Consider the following 18,588-nt stretch of genomic DNA (forward strand, 5'->3'; position numbering starts at 1 on the left):
ATTAAACTAAAAAAATAAAAAGCGAAATCGACAATTAGAACCTATATTTTATCTAATTTTTCCAGGCCAGTTTTTTCAATTACTTTCCCTACCACGCTCTAGGGTTGATACTTTTGCGTCAAGCCCATGCGTATGGTCCGGCGCAGCCTTAGTGTGGTCGCATACCATACTATAGGTACTATATACCTTCTACTTTTAATATGAAAAATAATTAATTTTGTTTCCAAAATTGCATCATTTATATTCACTTTCTTAAAAGACAAAAGTGACTGTTCATTGTAATTCAACGAGTGTTTTAAATTCATTTTTTCATTTTTGATGTTCAATAAATAATCTTACATAGTAGATAGTATGTGTTTCATTCAAAAATCTCTCACTTGTGATATGTGGGCACATTTACTGTACAAAACCTGTCAGTGACTATGTGGGCAAAAAAAATTCTAAATAAATGAAGTAATCATTCATTAATCGTAATCGAGTTAAAATGTTTAATCAGTTGAGATTTTTATTTTAGGCTCAATCGCCCAGCCCAACTAAACACTGAAAACTACAGAAACAGGGAGGTGGTAAAAATCAAAACAAGTACTCAGACAGACCTTGACTAAAACATTCTTTAACTCATACATTTAATAATTTACATAAACATAGATAAACAGTTGGTTAAAGAGAATTGTGTTATAAATAAACATTTTGTTAATATGACTTCTTTCAATTTGATAATGGGACTTCTTTCAATTTGATATGGTTTCTTTTGCATCAATGTTGTAAAGTAATTAATATACAACCAGTTTAATAGATTTTGGCATTCATTAAGTTGTTTGAGCGTCAAACAAGATGAAAAGCTGTTTACATGCATGCGGCCGTCAGGATTAGCAGGTTAGCGCAGAAACTCCATTGAATATACTGGGGTAAAATAAATGTTCACATTTCTTGGGAGTTAGTTATCATATCTGTCTTTGCCATCAAAATGTTTGAAAATTGCTGAAATAATAAATGGTGTAATGATAATTATAATTAGAGCTGCAAGGAGTAATTAAGAGGCTTAGCATAACGATGTTAAAATGAAGAGTTAAGCATGGCAGGAAAGATCAGACCAACTGCAGTGAGTAATTAAAGGCACTTGAAGATGATTATAGTAAAAATGCCTGTAAAATAATGAACACAGTCAGTACTCATTTAATGTTTCCTCACTTTTCTCATCACATTTGTTAGCAAATATGGAGCCTTTAGGTAGGGTAAGCATATATTTCAGTTTGCAAAAAATAGAGGACATCAGGGGTGCTAAGTGATGATGGTTAAACTTAAATGCCTTTACAACCATATAACTGTTACAGATATTTATACATAGCATGATATCTGTCATGACATCTCTCTGAGAGATTAGATATAGTATAATGAATACATTGTAGCAGTGTTGATGTGTTTGTTATTGGCTGTATAGATCTGCTTCTCTGCTGCTACTGGTTTGATTTTTGACGTAGAACAAGTACCAGTACCTACTACTACCAGTATATTCACAGACCTGCTGTCTGAGATTGCAACACAGTGCTGCTGCAAGAATAACATTCTGTACATGTAACCCTGTAGCAGATCTACTTTATGCAAAGATAGAGCTGGGGGGAGTAGGGATATGAAAACGTGCTGCGCATATGTGTGCATACTGCAAAAACACTTAGCATTTGAAATGATGAGGAGCAAGCTCATTGGTTGCTGAAGCGACAGCAACCAATCACCTGTGCCATGTAATTGATGACGTAGTACAAGCAGATTAGGCTGTGCCCAATAGAGTTTCATGACATAATTTTTTAGGGATGGGCAATACTGCAAAATTTACATTTCAAAATAATTAATATGAACAGAAGGTATATATGCTGGCCATACAGGCTTTATTTAATCAGCCTGATGATAAAAGTAACAAGTTCAACTTTCTTTTTTTTTTTTCCAAATTGGCATGAACTAATACTGAATATCCTAAATAACTCAAATATTAATTTCACTACTGTAGCTATCTACCTCTAAACCTCTATCTCTAATCTCTGACTCTGCTGGTGGTCTGTCTGGAGGATTTGCCTCCTCCTCTGTCCTTTTTTTATTTTATTTTTTTTGCAGCTCGGCGATCTCTTTTTCCATTGTTTTATGTGTTTGTGCAGACTTGTAGTGTTGCCACAGTATTGAATAGACTTTCTACAAACATTGCAGTTTGCAATATTTTCGTTTACTGCAGTAAACTAACTCCAAACAGCTCTCCTCTTCTTTTCCGTCCTAGCAGAACAACCAAACATTGCTTGCGCTTTGGCGCTGCTCAGTCACATAATGAAAGGACAACTAACAGCAGAGCAAGAAGGAGCAACAATGCATAGGAGATATAAAAGGAGCAGGGTGTTTAGAGACATGTCCGCTCTTTTAGGAAACAGGAGCGATGTACTTTAGCGTTATTTAGATGAAATTCAAATAAACGTATTGATCTCGGAGAGCTACTATTGATCCGATATCAATACCAACGTTGGTATCGATACTATCGATATTAGGATCTATCCACCCACCCCTATACATTTTTAAAATGTTAAGCATTTGCACCTTTTCATAACACAGAAATGTCATTGTAATGCATGCAATTCATGAAATTGTATAAATAAAAAAAACAAAAGTTTTTTTATATATATATATGGTATATATATATATGAGCAAAAGCAGAATTACAGCTACTTTTGAAATTCCATGATTTTTTTTTTCTATTTATTATTATTTTTTTTTGAGGGACAACTTAATTGTTTTATTTTCAATCCACTTAAACTATTAAGCTAACTTATATAATATATTAGTGTTGGGTCAACATTAAGCAATTATGCGGAACCCAGTCTTTTTTTACAGTGCAGCCGGGAAAAATAAATGGTAAAAATGCTGGGATCCACACAATAGATTTTTGTTGGGATAACATGAAGGAATTTAGTTAAATTATTAGTTTTTACAAATTGAAGGTGATTTAACATACAACAATTAAGTTGACCCAATCAAATGTCAAAATTGTGTTGTTTCAACTCATTTTGAATAAGTAGGTTAAACAAGCAACACATTTTTTTTTTTTTGGAGTGTAGGATGGATGGTAATCCTATGTTAGGTAAAAACTTGTACCTTTTGAACAGGTACCACCTGAGTGAATTTCTTACAGCTATGTGCCAAATTTTACAACTTTTACCATTTCAATCTATGAGAGCAAGAAGAAACTGTTGATTACAAATTTAGTGCACCTAAATACATAAAGCTGATTATGTTTTACATGAAATGTTTATGAAAGTCTGTAGTAGACTGTTTACTTCTGCTTCCATTTAACTCTGTATTCACAGTTTTCATATAAAAAAAACAAGAGCTGTGTAATACTTGTGTAAAAGTAGTTTGTATTTTGTAAGAGTTGTATTTTAACAAAGTGCAGATTTAACTACTAAGCAAAGTAAGCAGCCGCTCAGGGGCCCTAAACAATTCAACAAGAATTCAACAACCAACAGTTCTAAAATGCACCAAATATCTACATTTTTATATGATTTGTTTTCTTAATATGAATTCACAACAAAAAAATAAATGAATAAAGCTAAAATAATAAATCATTTTTAAAACTAAAACTCTTCCTGATTTTAACTGCTGGACTGCTCATTGATTGGGGGTGGGAGACAAATATGTGTAATTGCGTTTAAATTATTATAATTATTTTTTTATTTACTTGTTTTTTTTATTTATTGGCTTTTGTTTTTGTCTTACCCGCTTGTTGGAACCATTCTTAGCTGCACTCGAACTTTGTTGAAGTTGTGGTCAACTCTGTGTCTCAAGTCCACCGACGTTCTGTACATGGCGAGCAAACTGTACAAACTGGTAACAGCGGGAAAGCTGTCCATACTGAGGTACCAGCGGTCAGCTGGTAAGTGTGAAAAGGAAAGGCGTCATACTGTCTTATAGCGTTTGTTTTAAAAATTAAATACAGCCATACGTAGCTCTGGCTACATAATTTGCGATCTCCAGAAACATATATAAGGCTACGTTTGCAGAATGAGCCTAAGTTGTTTAAAACGCACTGTAGATATTGGTGCATTTTAGGTCTCATAGCAGTAATTACTTAGGGCCCCCAAAAAGAGTAAATTCTCTCTGATTTTAACTATGAGCATGTGTTTAAAAACTGATTTTTATTATTTTTTTTTTTTTGACAGGGATTGTATCGCTGATTTCTCTGGCAATCCTTTCGTATGATCGTTACAGTACATTAACTGTTTACAACAAGAGGGCTCCAGACTACAGTAAACCCTTGTTGGCAGTCGGGGGCTCGTGGCTCTACTCACTGTTCTGGACGGTTCCTCCTCTGCTGGGCTGGAGCAGCTATGGACTGGAAGGGGCAGGAACCAGCTGTTCGGTGACATGGACTGCCAACACGCCCCAGTCGCATTCCTACATCATCTGCCTGTTCATTTTTTGCTTAGGGATCCCTGTGCTGGTCATGGTGTACTGTTACAGTCGGCTCATCTGTGCTGTCAAACAGGTAAATTGTGTCACAAAATCACATCACAAGTAAATATAACAGTGTATTTAACCAATTGCTATGCAAAGAGAGGAGTTCATGTTTTACCTCACAACTATTCATAGCCTGCAGTGCAGTTTCCAGTCCTCTATGGAACAATGTCTCTCTGACTCAGGCTAAAACTAGGTCAACTGTCTGAGAGTCCAGATTAAGTTTAAACCACCTCAGATGATGTTGAAGCCAGCGATATCTGGGATGCACTTTCTCCACTCTGCCAGAAATTCTATAAGTCAGCTCTATTAGGCTGAAGTAGGTCAAAAGAAAGTTGCTGATGTAAACTTATAAAACATAGCCAACAAGATTAATTCTGGGTTTTTAAGTTCTAGCTTTTAAAGTAGAAAGGGTGGGGGGAAATGTGAACTCTATAGATTTTTGAAATTACTTGCAGTGGTTGACTGCCAGAATGTTACTTTAAAATGGTCAATAAAATGTACAGAGTGAACATAAATATACTGTAATATTAAGTATTATTATAATTATAATATAATAATTTTATTTAATTTTCCTACGGCTTAGCCCCTTTATTCATCAGGGGTCACCACAGCAGAATGAACCGCCAACTTAACCAGTTAATGTTTATACAGCGGAAGCCCACCCAGCTGCAACCCAGTGCTGGAAAACACCCATACACACTCATTTACACACATACACTACGGCCTATTTAGTTTAATTCTATTCACCTATAGCTCATGTCTTTGGACTCTGGGGGAAACTAGAGCACTTGCAGGAAACCCATGTGAACATGAGGAGAGCATGCAAACTCTACACAAATGCCAACTGACCCAGCCGGGACTCGAACCAGCAACCTTCTTGCTGTGAGGTGACAGTGCTAACCACTGAGCCACCGTTTCACCATAAAATAATAGTAATAATTATATTAATAATACTTATTAAACTCAATAAGTATAAATATTATAGTAAAATAATAGTAATAATAATAATAATAATAATAATAATAATTATTATTATTATTATTATTATTACTATACATTTATGTTAACTACATTATGTACATTTTATTGACTATGTTAAAGTAACATTCTGGCACTTATTATTATTATTATTATTATTGTTATTATTATTAATAAATATTATAATCATTCTTATTATTAATATAATAATACTTATTATTATTGAAATCCCTAGAAAGAACTGATATCACCAACCTGATTTAAACACACTTAATTAAACATACTTCCCAGTTTTTCACAATTTTTTGCAATAAAATGAAGATGATAATTCCCAGAAATTTGAGAACAATTTTGCTTTCTGAATCCTTCATATTTATACAGTATATATATATATATATATATATATATATATATTATTAATATTTTTTTTATTTTATTTTATTAAATTTTTTTATGAAGAGTTCAGATGCAAAAGCTGCTAAACGGCACCTCTGCCAAAAATGAGCTAATGACATTGAGCAAATGCTTTAGGCACATAGTGCATGTTTAATTTTTGCTTTTTTAATTTTTTCACACACACACACACACATTTGAAGTCAGAATTATTAGCCCCCCTTTAATTTTTTTTCTTTTTTTAATTATTTCTCAAATGATGTTTAACAGAGCTAGGAAGTTTTTACAGTATGTCTGATAATATTTTTTCTTCTCAAAAAAGTTTCATTTGTTTTACTTTGGCTAGAATAAAAGCTGTTTTTTTTTTATCTATTTTATGGTCAAAATTATTAGCCTCTTTAAACAATTTTTTTTGATAGTCAGATACAGAACAAACTATCGTTATTATAAGAATTATTAGCCCCCTTGTTTATTTTTTCCCCTCATTTCTGTTTAACGGAGAGAAAATTTTTCTTGACACATTTCTAAACATAATAGTTTTAATAACTCATTTCTAATAACTGAATTATACTATCTTTGCCGTGATGACAGTAAATAATATTTGACTAGATATTTTTCAAGACACTTATATACAGCTTAAAGTGACATTTAAAGGCTTAACAAGGTTAATTAGGTTAATTAGGCATGTTAGAGTAATTAGGCAAGTTATTGTATAACGATGGTTTGTTCTGTAGACTATCGAACAAAATTAGCTCAAAGGGGCTAATAATTTTGTCACAAAATGTTTTTTTTTTATTATTATTATTAAAAAATGCTTGTATTCTAGCCAAAGTAAAACTAATAAGACATTTTTTTCCAGAAGAAAAAATATTATCAGACACACTAAAAATTTCCTTGCTCTGTTAAACATCATTTGGGAATTATTAAAAAAAGAAAAAGAAAAATTCAATGGAGGACTAATAATTGACTTTAACTGTTTACATAGCCTACAGCAGCCACAACACATGAGGTGGTAAATGATGTGTGGAGTCACAGCAGCTAAAATATATACAGATGCAGTGTGACCCGTTTATACAGTCTATCGCCTCTATCAAGTGTCTCATCCAACCTTATATCCTCTCCTGGAAGCTCCGCTAGTCTCTGCATATTCATACCAGCTCCGTGATCCCTGGAAAAATACCTGGAATTCATGGCGCCAGGAGTGAATGAGCAAGAGAACAGATCACGAGAGGCCCAGTGATGGTCTAAGCATTACATTTACACTCATTACAATCTCTTATTGAGTTATCTGCTGTCAGTCATTGGAGACGAGCAAAATATTTCAATTGTCTTGCATGTATTTAGGCCTTTTTACATATAACAACTGAAAGTTCTGTGTTTTTGACAATATTAAAAGCTCAATAAGATGGCAGGAATTATAAAATAAATAAAACATGAATATTTAAAAATATAACTTCTAAAACTGATCATTGTAAGCTGCTTGCTTTTCTGTAAATTCCATTACTTTGTTTGTTAGATGTTTGCTCCCACTTTTTTTTTTTTTTTTTTTTTTTTGGCAGTCTGATGTCAAACACACAAAATGCCCAATTCACACCAAAGGATGTCTAATCCAATTTTTATCATGGCTTCACATGTAAACCACTCGTACTTCATCCACGTCTGCTCACTGCACAGGCTGCAAAACAATCTTTCTCTCCCTCCATGTAATGTAATGATTGTGAGGATCCAAGTGAGACACCATTTTCAAGAGACACTCAAATACATCATGTGAGCTGTGTATGCAACCTCTATTAGTAATGTCAAAACAATAATTGCAAACTGATTATATTATTTGAAATTAAATGTTTTATGAGATTATTTACTTTTTTGAGATTATTTAGCATTGCAATTAAGAATTTTGCACATTACAAAAATTTGAAACTTTTTGTTGATTTTGCGTTGAATTCAGCGATTGCAAAATCGCGGAAAACTTTAATTATAGCTTACCACAAACTTTTTCGGCAAACTGGGCAAATCTTAAAGTTGTAAATGAAAAAGATTGTTGGACTACATTTTACATATTTTAAAATTTGACGTTTAACTCAAATGTACTGCATTTCCTTCTATGCTCATGCACTGGCCACTTCAGGTACTGTATACTCTACTAGTACTGAGCCGACCCCCTTTATTGCCTTCAGATGCCTTAATGTTTGCCGAAAACTGTTGAATCTATGCCACAAACAATTAAGCTGCGGTCACACTGGACTTTTCTCCCCATAGACTTCCATTCATACGTATGCTGATGTATCAGACCGCAAACGCAAGCTTGTGTGGCAAGTTTCGCACTTCGCTGTATTGTTGTGAACTCAAAATCTGCGAAATCGCATCACTCTACTGCGTGAGACCAATCGAGGATCAAAACATGACCTCTGTGGACAGAAATTTAAAATATAGACCAAACGGTTGCTTTTTTTTAAATGTCTAATTATCTTGTTTAATCCCACCTCTTTTTGCAGCGCCGTACAACAGAATTTCGCAAACTCAAACTACAGTGTGACTGCAGCTTTCCTCAGAGTTTTCAGATCATTTATGACATGTTGGCATCAGCAGATTTTTAAGTTGCAGATTCACATCCACATATCAGATATGCTCTATTGATTGAGTTCTGGTGACTGCCGAGCCATTTCAGTAGTAAACACATTGTTGTGTACAGGAAACTAGTTCGAGATGATTCAAGCTTTGTGACGGTGTTTGTTATCTTGCTAGAAGGAGCCCTCACAAGATTCGCCATGGTCAGCAACAATACTCAGATAGGCTTTGGGGTTTCAACTATGCTCGAATGCTACACTAATGGGCCTCGAGTGTGCCAGGGAAATATTCCCCACACCATCACACCACCACCATCAGTCTTAGTGGTGTTTTATAAACAAATTTCAGGAGAAGCATGATTAGTTTTGACGTGGCTAATGCATTATTGACAATCATTCTATTATCCAATCAGCTTAAGACCAAACCCCATAAATACTCAAACAACTCAGTCATATCTCTGTTTTCTCTTGATTTCAGCATGTCTCCACCACCTCAACTCCACACTATTAAACCCAATACCTACTTAAATCTGGGGTGGGAGCGTTCTGGAGCCAGGATAGACACTATGCTCAGACCCCTATCTCTCTGTCTATCCTGATAAGGGGAATAACATGAGGGTGTCTTTCCGAGCTCAGGGCCCTTTCCCGGAGCAACAAATGCGCATATAATATTTAGTCGAATATCTGTGAGTATAAACTCTGAATCTGGTAATCAATGCATGATGGATACAGTACATGCTCTTCTGTGTATTGTTGTAATGAGTGGTGATTTGAGTTATTTTTTCCTGTCAGAACTAGTTTCTCCTTTTTCCTCTGACATGGAAATCTACAGTATATGGAATATTAGATAAAGAACTACCATTCGGAATTGTTTTTTTATTTGGTACGTATATATTTTTTGACAATTTTTTTTTTCTAGGAAGTGTCAAGGAAATATCCTTGGAATGAGTGTGGCTCAAAATCCCAGTGGATCAGAAATACTCAGAACAGCTGTCAGGCATCTACCACAGTCACTTCATTTATCTCAGCTCAATCTCACATTGGGTGTCTTTGCTGAACTTGTGGAGAAAATAATAATGCATGATATTTCATGATTCTTACCTCATATCTCTAAATTAACACATTTTGCGGCAAATTTTGACAATTTCATAACTACATTAGGCATGAGGTGGTATAAGATTCTGATGGTATGATAACCTCGGGTATAAATATCATGGTTTTACGGTATCACAATATTGAGATTACTGCTCTAAAATATATTATTTTCAAATGTCTGGGTAAAAAAACAAAACCCTTTTTTCCTTTGTATACAATATATTTTAATTTGGGAAACATTTATAATATTAGAACAGTAAACATGTCAGGCTGAATAATTCAAATGACTTATTGACCTCTCCTGTCTTTATTTTTCATAAACACAGACTTTTCTTTTACAATTTAAAATGGTTTATTTGGTGATCTTTTCTGCTGGAGATACAGTTGTCCTAAAAAAAAAAAAAAAAAAAAAAAAATAGGTAATTTACAATAAGGGTCATTAGTTAATGTTAATTAATGCATTTACTAACATGAACAAACAATGAAAAATACATTTACTACTGTATTTGTTCATGTTAGTTAACATTAGTTAATGAAAATTAACTAAGTTGTTCATTGTTAGTTCATGTTAACTCAAGGTGCATTAACTAATGTTCAATTATGATTAATAAATGCTGTACATGTGTTGTTCATGATTAGTTCATGTTAGTAAATGTATTAACTAATGAACCTTATTGTAAAGTGTTACTAAAAAATAAATAAAATATCTTACTCTTAATTTAGGAATGGTTTAGCAGAACATTTTGATGGGTTTTAAAACCTTGACTTTTTCCAAACTGTGGTATACCTTGAACATGGTTCTCGTTCCATGCCTAAACTACATGTAGGTAGAAATGTCTCATTTACCAGAAAACATCCTATACTTTATAATGTGAGAAAACAATTCATATTTCACATATTATTATTTTTAGAATTGTAAGATAAATCTATTTGGGTCAAATTGACCCTTGAGTAACATATTTGTTACTTTTTTAAATTATGAACAATTTTTTTAGTGAGTGTATTCCTAGTGCTGACGTGAGTCTTTTAACCCTTCAATGAATGTACAATTTTAAAATTAAATATACAAAATTCAATTCAAATTAGTTTGAGCTGATAGAAAGGCAACAGTAAATCAAATAATCACTCGTTACAACCGAGATATGCAGAAGAGCATCTCTGAATGCACAACACATTGAACCTTGAGTCAGATGGGCTACAGCAGCAGAAGACCACACTGGGTTCCACTCCTGTCAGCTAAGGACAAGAAACTAAGGCTATAATTTGCACAGACTCAGCAAAGTTGGACAATAAACAATTTTTCTAAATTGGAAAAACGTTGCCTGGTCTGATGAGTCTCGATTTCGGGTCAGAATTTGCAATCAGCAACATGAAAGCATGGATTCATCCTGTCTTGTATTAACAGTTCAGGCTGGTGGTGCTGCTGTAATAGTGTGGGGCATATTTTCTTGGCACACGTTGAGCCTATTACTTCCAATTGAACAGAGTCAACACCACAGCATATCTGCATATTGTTGCTAACCATGTCCATCCCTTTATGACCACAGCGTACCCATCTTCTGATGGCTCCTTCGAGCAGGATAACACGCCATGTCATAAAGCGCGAATCATCTCAGACTAGTTTCTTGAGCATGACAATGAGTTCACTGTACTCAAATAGCCCCCATCATGTCAATATGGACCAACATCTCTGAGGAATATTTGCAGACTTTGTTAAATTTATGCCTTGAAGGATTAAGGCAACTCTGAAGGCAAAAGGGTGTCCAACCCGGTACTAGTAAGGTGTACCTAATAAAGTGGCCGGTGAGTGTATATTGTAATTGTATAAAACAATTTTTGTTACAAAAACACTTTCATTGGTTAATGTGTCAGTTTTAAAAAGTGTTTATGCTTTCTTTGAAGCTTAAAAAAAGAACCACTACACTTTATACAGAATGGAAGCAAAACTAAAAACTACTCCAACTATGTTTTTTGAAAGAAGACAGTTAAATGCTGTCGTAGTGCGTTAAATTGCGTTAAATTTTAAAAAGTTGCCAAAGAATCTGAGAATTACTATTATTTGTTTCATACAAGCAAATACAAAACACTGTCACTACACTGTACAAAATTCATTTATGTTGTGCCAACACAAATCATTTAGTTAACTTAAACTTAAGTGGATTGAACATGGAACAATTAAATTGTCCTGAAAAAAAATCTCTAGAATTTTGCTATTTCATTTTATATTGGAAGTTTGAACAAGCATTAATAATGTTTTTGGAATGTAATATACTATGCTAAAGTAATACAGTAAACATTAATTGACCAAAGTAACATGAACAATATGGCAGCGGTTCCCAACAGGAGGGTCCCAGCCCACAAGGAGGCATCGGCGAGCTCTAGGAGTTCATTTTATCCCCTGGCTGACCAAAAAAATTGACAAATTTGTAATTCGTCCTTCACAAAAACAACCGAGTCTCACTGATTTGACTTCAGCAGCTAATAGTAACCACCCAAGCATACTGGACCCAGCTGAAGAAGCTCCAAACATTTCAGGTTGCAGCGCTAGCAATACCAGAAACACAAAATGCAGGAAATACCAAGATAGCAACCTGAACTAGGATTTTATTTCTTTTTTTCAGAGCAAAGTGTTCCTGAACCAGCCACATGCATTTTTTGGTCACCTTTATTGCAAACTTATATGTGGAGAGGGGCCTTACAATATTTTCCAGGGTAAAAGACGGTCTCAGGCAAAAAAAAAGGTTGGGAACCACTGCCTTATGGTAAAAAGCACAAAAATGAAGAAACAAAATTATTTAAATGAATAAAGGAATGCCACATGAAATTTAGAAAATTACAATGTGCTTTTTTCACAGCAAAATGTAAAACTGCAACTCATGAAAAACTCACTCATTAAAAAATGGCAGTTTGATGGTTTTTAATGCCATATGACACCAAACGTATATGGAAAAAACAAACTTACCATTTTAACAGTTTTTGCCATACTTATGTCTTTTACAGTTAATATAATTGTTGTTTTTGTTACACTATAATAAAGAAGACCTATGACATGATAAATCTGGTTCAATAGAATGCACTTTATTAAATGTGTTCACATTCACTTCATCAGTTTTAGAAACATCAATACAATGTATTCATGTACGCAATGAGTGCTTCTTTCCACTTTTTATCATAAACCACTTCATGAAGCATTTGTATAAAAGTCTATTTCTGAATCATCTACAAACAACAACATATAGTCTATTGTTTTTGTTTTTCCACAGGTAGGCCGCATTAGGAAGACAGCAGCAAGACGGAGAGAGTACCACATTTTATTTATGGTCATCACTACAGTGGTGTGCTACCTTTTGTGCTGGATGCCTTATGGAGTTGTTGCAATGATGGCCACGTTCGGACGCCCAGGAATCATCTCACCCATTGCAAGCGTGGTGCCATCCCTCCTTGCCAAAAGCAGCACAGTCATCAATCCTCTCATTTACATCCTCATGAACAAACAGGTGAGACATTTCCAACTTTTTAATGAGCACTGAATCATGAGGAATTAAATGGTGGCTGGTTTCTGACACAAAATTATTAAGTAAATTAATTAATTGATATAAGAGGTAATTGTGCATTTTTATTATTATCACAATTATTTGTCTTGGAATTTTAAATAGTGTAATACATTCTTTGTTCATAATGTAATATGCTATTTTTCACCACAATTGTGAGATTTTTTTCTTCTCAGAATTAAACTTTTACATTTAATTTTAAAACTTTACAATACAATATTACACAATTGCACTTTTAAATCTATCAATTCTGAGTAAAAACAACACAGAGTAAGAAATATACATTCTAAATTCTGAATTTCTCTCATAAAACTTGTGACGATCAGAATTGTGTGGGTTTTTATACATTTTTTCCATGGCAAAAACAAGCTTTCATACTTATGACATACACTGAGACAAACAACCATATGCAACTAAACTTCTTCAAAACATTCCATTTGATTTCATTGTCTTTACAAAGTATAAATCTAGATCCATAATTAAAAATAACCAGCTTTTACAAGGAACAATTTCAAGTACTGTACTGATTGTAATAAATGTATGTAATCAAATGTATAAATAACACTAAACCCTTTCCTAAAGTTCTTTACACAACAACAGCATAATAATTCTTGATACAGCTTGAAACAACACTTTGTCAGAATATATTAGCTGTTTTAGAAATACACAACTCAAAGATCAGTGTTAAACATTCAGAGAGATGTCAGCAATAGTTCACATTTAAAAAATTTTAATTAAATTACAAAACATTTAAAAAGGATACTGATCATTGATCTGCAATGGAAATTCAATTATTCATTCATTTTCTTTTCGTCTTAGTCTCTTTATTAATCTGGGTTCAACACAGCAGAATGAACCGCCAACGTATCCAGCATCTGTTTTCCGCAGCGGATGCTCTTCCAGCTGCAACCCATAACTGGGAAACATCCATACACACTCATTCACACACATACACTACTGAAAATTTTTAGCTTACCCAATTCACCTGTACCTCATGTCTTTGGACTTGTGGGGGAACCCGAAGCACCTGGAGGAAACCCATGCGAACATGGGGAGAAAATGCAAAATCCAAAAAGAAATGCCAACTGACCCAGCAGAGGCTCGAACCAGCAACCTTCTTGCTGTGAGGCTACAGCACTACCTACTGCGCTGAAATCCAATTATCTTGACTTTATTTTATAATAAAAGTTTTACCTATAAGGGTCATCTAACGGATGTCAACCGTCCGTTTTTATCAAAGTTTACTCAGAATGGTCAACTCATTTTATACTCAACATAGGTTCATTCTGAAAACTTAGTCTTATATACATTTCTGGAAATCACAAATTATGTAGCCAGAGAAACAAACGCTATGAGGCGATATGACGCAGTTTCATTTCACACATACCAGCTGACTGCTTACCTCCGTGTAGATGGCTTTTCCACTGTTACCAGTTAGTCTTGTTGCTTAGCGTGTAAGTCAGAGGATTTGAGATGCAGAGCAGAGTGGACTGTAACGATAGGGTTCGAGTCCAGCAAAGAATGGTTCCAGAAGGCAGGTAAAACAAAAATAAAAGATATATGTAAACAACAGGGTGAGAATGTGGTAAAAGGGCTTTTCTTTCTTTAGATTGCTTTTGAAAACACTGTCGGTTGGGTTTACGGAAGTGAGTGAAGCCTGGTCAATGTTTTTTTTCCCCGGTTGGGTTAGGGAAGGAAGAGGGTTGGCGGAATCAATCGGTTGGTCAGTCAGTGAGTCAGTCAACAGTGGCCTCTGGTGTATTTATGAACAGCAGGCGAAAATGGAGCTCACAAGAGAAATTTGAGATCTCAATAAGCGAACACAGTGGCATCTGGTGAATTTAAGAAAACAAAAGGTGCGTTCGTCTTGAACCACGGCGGCAGATGACAATCAACGAGATTAGCCGAGCACAGGCGGGGGCAGAGCTGAAAATGAGGCAGTCAGGTTGGACACCTCGAGACTCGTAGTTTGCTGCATGATAACAGCACATGGCGAGATCAATTCACTTTAATTTAATGTTTGGAAATTTGTAAGACAGAAGATGTCCTATAATGAACCCGAAACACCTGTGATTGTTGTCATGCGGTAAACTCAGCCAATTGTGTAATATCAATTTAGTCATCAATCAATCATTGATCGCGGAGCACTGTCGTGGTACTTTTGATGCCACATGTGACAGTCACGTGGCGTCAGTGCAACGTTAAGTCGCACAAAATTTCCAACCCGCATGCACCGTTTTAAGAGAGATTTTAATCAAACCACATAAGTCGAACACACCTTAAACGTTTGGGATGTATTTGGCGCTCTCCAGAAATGTATATAGGGGTACGTAATCAGAATGAGCATGGGTTGTTTATACTGTAGGTTACCACGCTTAACACTAACAATGAAAAAAAAAAAAAATCTTAATATCCTTTTAGATTTAGACAAAATATGAGCAGCATTATTGTTAATGACAGAGATTTATTTATTTTTTTAAATTGCAACGTTTGGGAAATTAAACCCTGTAATTCAGTCCTCTCTGACCACTGTTTTTCTGGTCTTATACTTAAATGAAAACTAGAATTTCAATTCACTCAGGAAATGTAAATGGATCTTTATATGTACAATTCACTGTTTGATAATTCCAGCAATGTAGTTGCTGAGTTAGACTTAACCTTGAATTTGTCCTGTACACTCTGGTTTTGTATGTACAATCTCTAAAACATAGTCTTTGAAGAGTGCTGTTTATTATTCTCCTCGTTATAAAGTCTACTCTTAGACTGCTACAAGTAATATACATAAAAACCCCTAGTAGATGGCATGGGGTTTCTTCTGATTGAACTGTATTTGAAGACATGTAAGTCTAGATGTGCTGGAGTCTGCAAATCACAGCAGACACTTGATCTTACTGAATCCTGGCAGTGTGACCTTTCCCTTTTTCCTGAGGTCCTCTTCTGAAGCTGTGCTCATGCGCTTGACAAGCAGTTTCTCGTAAAGCAGAGGGTGGTACGCCCCAAATGTGCACGCCATGTCATATTGCAGCTCATGGTAATGGCACAGATCGGTTTGTCTCATAGAAGGAATGTACTCATACACATGGATCTTCTCACAAAGGTTCATCATCAGGATTATACCTGTCAAATAAACACACACAGATGACATTGACTAGCAAGAAGCCCATACAAGTCTTTCGAAAGTAGATTCAAGGCAAATATTTTACAGTGGTGCTCAAGATTTTCATACAATTCACAAGTTCATTCGAAATTACAACCATGTAAAATCTAATAATGTGATTGGATTGGTCCAACCACTATTGCATGTAGCTAGATATTATAATATATTATGCTATATAATATAATTTATTAAATGTTACTAATAATAGACTCTCAAAACAGCATTTTACAGTGTAGGTTTACATGCATGCAAAAAACTCCTGGGATTTGCAGAGAAACTAGAGCACATCTCTAGAGGAAAGCACTTTGAAGGTGCCATATCATGATAGCATACCATCTGCCTCAAATAGCAATGTATCCTCTTTCTTAAGTAAATTCCGTTAGTTTAAAATCCCAGGTTAAAACAGTCCAATCAAAACAAAACTAAATTTGTATTGCATAGGGAAAGATTAATATGCATGCTGCAAGCTGCGTTTGATTGGTCAAAATGTTTTCTAGTGAGATTACAACAATGATCCTTGCCCATTGTTTTTAAGTTTATCTAACTTTTTTTTTTAACTTTACTGTGTATGTGGGACTTTTACTTGTATGGTTTATGCCAAGCATCTGATTCTAGGGGTATTTGCTGGTGTAATAATCAAGCATATAAAATCATTTCTGGAGAATTCTTTAACTTGCATGAAACCTCATATCTACTAGAGGTGTGAACCTACACTGGTCTCATGGTTCAGTTACGATTATTGGTTCAATTCGATATCTCGGTGCATTGACGATGCTTTCCATACCTAATTAGATTTTTTTTCTTCTGAACACAAGATTTTTTCTATTAAAATCTATAAAGATATTATTCATTATATATTATTTGTAATACAATATTGTCTTTTAATACAAGCAGTAAGATATATGAATTGTACCTTTAATTTGACCTGCTCAAAGAAAACACTTTTTTTGAATGTATCAAACACAACTCCAATACATGCACAGAAGACAGCATGAGCATTTTTAGCAAATTAACTAATGTAGATATTATCCTGCTTCCTTTTTGAGTACTGTCTTACACCCCTATGTCTGGTCATCGTCTTCACCCACTCAACAGATAGGGCTGCGCTTGTCTTTAGAAATGAAAGCGCTGTTCACCGATGAGTGACGCGGGAAGAACAGCTGCGGTTACAGTCTATATGTGCATAATACGCGGTTATCACAGGTAATTCGTTATAGATGCGGTGAAGGAAACTCGCAACTCAGGAACGCTAGTGTTTGGATCCACAAGTATCGCTTCAACAGCCAAGAGGAGAGGAAAAGTTACCTCACGAACAGGCCAGCGCAGCGGATCATATTTCCAAAGTGCGTGAGAGAGAGAGGCAGAGATGGATTTTTACAGCATCTCTTCCTAGTAGTGAAAGAGCGGCTTGTGTGCTGTGACTTTTTCAGTCTCAACGAAAGACTTTCCAGCAAACTCAAAAGCAGTTGAACTATGCATAATTATCTACATTTAAGTAGTAGGAGCATTTTATTTACTCGCCTTTGCCTCCTTCGCCATAGTATTCTACTGCGACATTGCACATGAGAGATAAATGACGTCAATACGCCATAACCGGTTATGATCTATTACTGAACCGATATCCAATTAGCCCCATCTGCATTGCGGTGCACCGAAGAAACAATTAATTTTGACACCCCTAATATACTATATAGATGTCAGAAAGCAACTGAATCAGTACTCTATATGGCACCTTTAAAGTAAAACACAGAATGAAATGTGTAATTGTATTTTATGAAAGATATAGATAAAGATACTAATCTAACATAGCTTGCTTATTTTAGCCATGTTCATGATCTATTTAAGTATTTTGTCATTTTAGAAGGAAAATATTCTACTAACCACAGTTCGAGAGTTGTGAGCTGTACATTTGTGATGCTGTTTGCAAACAGTGGATGTTGAAAACACACTCCTGATTGGTCGGATGGCCAAGTCAGTTATATTGGTCTACTGCTTACTTGTTTTTGAAAAAAATCTCTTGTGCTAAATTTATTTATTGGAAAACACATTAAAACTATGTTTTTTTTTTAACTGTTTTTAACATTAATTAGTCACTCTATTATGCTAATTTGATTCTCAAGATACTTTTGTTGGTATTATTTAGAAAACTGTTGTTTTTATTTAGTTAATTTTTGTTAAAATCATCTTACCCTGCTATTCAGTCATTTAGGGTAAAGAAAATAATGTCAAAATTTAAAATAATAATAACTTTTATTCAGCAATGTCATTAAATTGATCAAAAGTAAAATTAAAGACATGTATAATGTTACAAAAAAAAATAAAACATATTCTTTTGGATTTTTTAATTAACAAA

General features: G+C 34.6%; 2 protein-coding genes across 4 annotated transcripts in view; one reads left to right on the forward strand and one right to left on the reverse strand.

The window, feature by feature from the left end:
* Nucleotides 1-18,588, forward strand: part of tmtops2a (teleost multiple tissue opsin 2a) — a 73,403-nt gene that overhangs the window by 47,886 nt on the left and 6,929 nt on the right. The window contains exons 2-3 of the mRNA NM_001281505.1: nt 4,197-4,522; nt 12,791-13,024. Of these exons, the coding sequence (NP_001268434.1) occupies nt 4,197-4,522; nt 12,791-13,024 (560 nt within the window). The remainder of the gene's footprint in view (nt 1-4,196; nt 4,523-12,790; nt 13,025-18,588) is intronic.
* The window catches only part of st6gal2b (ST6 beta-galactosamide alpha-2,6-sialyltranferase 2b), a 58,180-nt gene continuing 52,176 nt past the window's right edge, over nt 12,585-18,588 (reverse strand). The window contains exon 6 of one of the 3 annotated variants that reach the window (XM_005168717.6): nt 12,585-16,195. In XM_005168717.6, coding sequence (XP_005168774.1) covers nt 15,948-16,195 — 248 coding nt within the window. In that variant the 3' untranslated portion in view covers nt 12,585-15,947. The remainder of the gene's footprint in view (nt 16,196-18,588) is intronic. The other 2 variants (XM_073953421.1, NM_001171221.1) reach the window with 2 other exon arrangements.

Source organism: Danio rerio, chromosome 6, assembly GCF_049306965.1.
Source record: "Danio rerio strain Tuebingen ecotype United States chromosome 6, GRCz12tu, whole genome shotgun sequence".
Classification (NCBI taxonomy): Eukaryota; Metazoa; Chordata; class Actinopteri; order Cypriniformes; family Danionidae; genus Danio; species Danio rerio.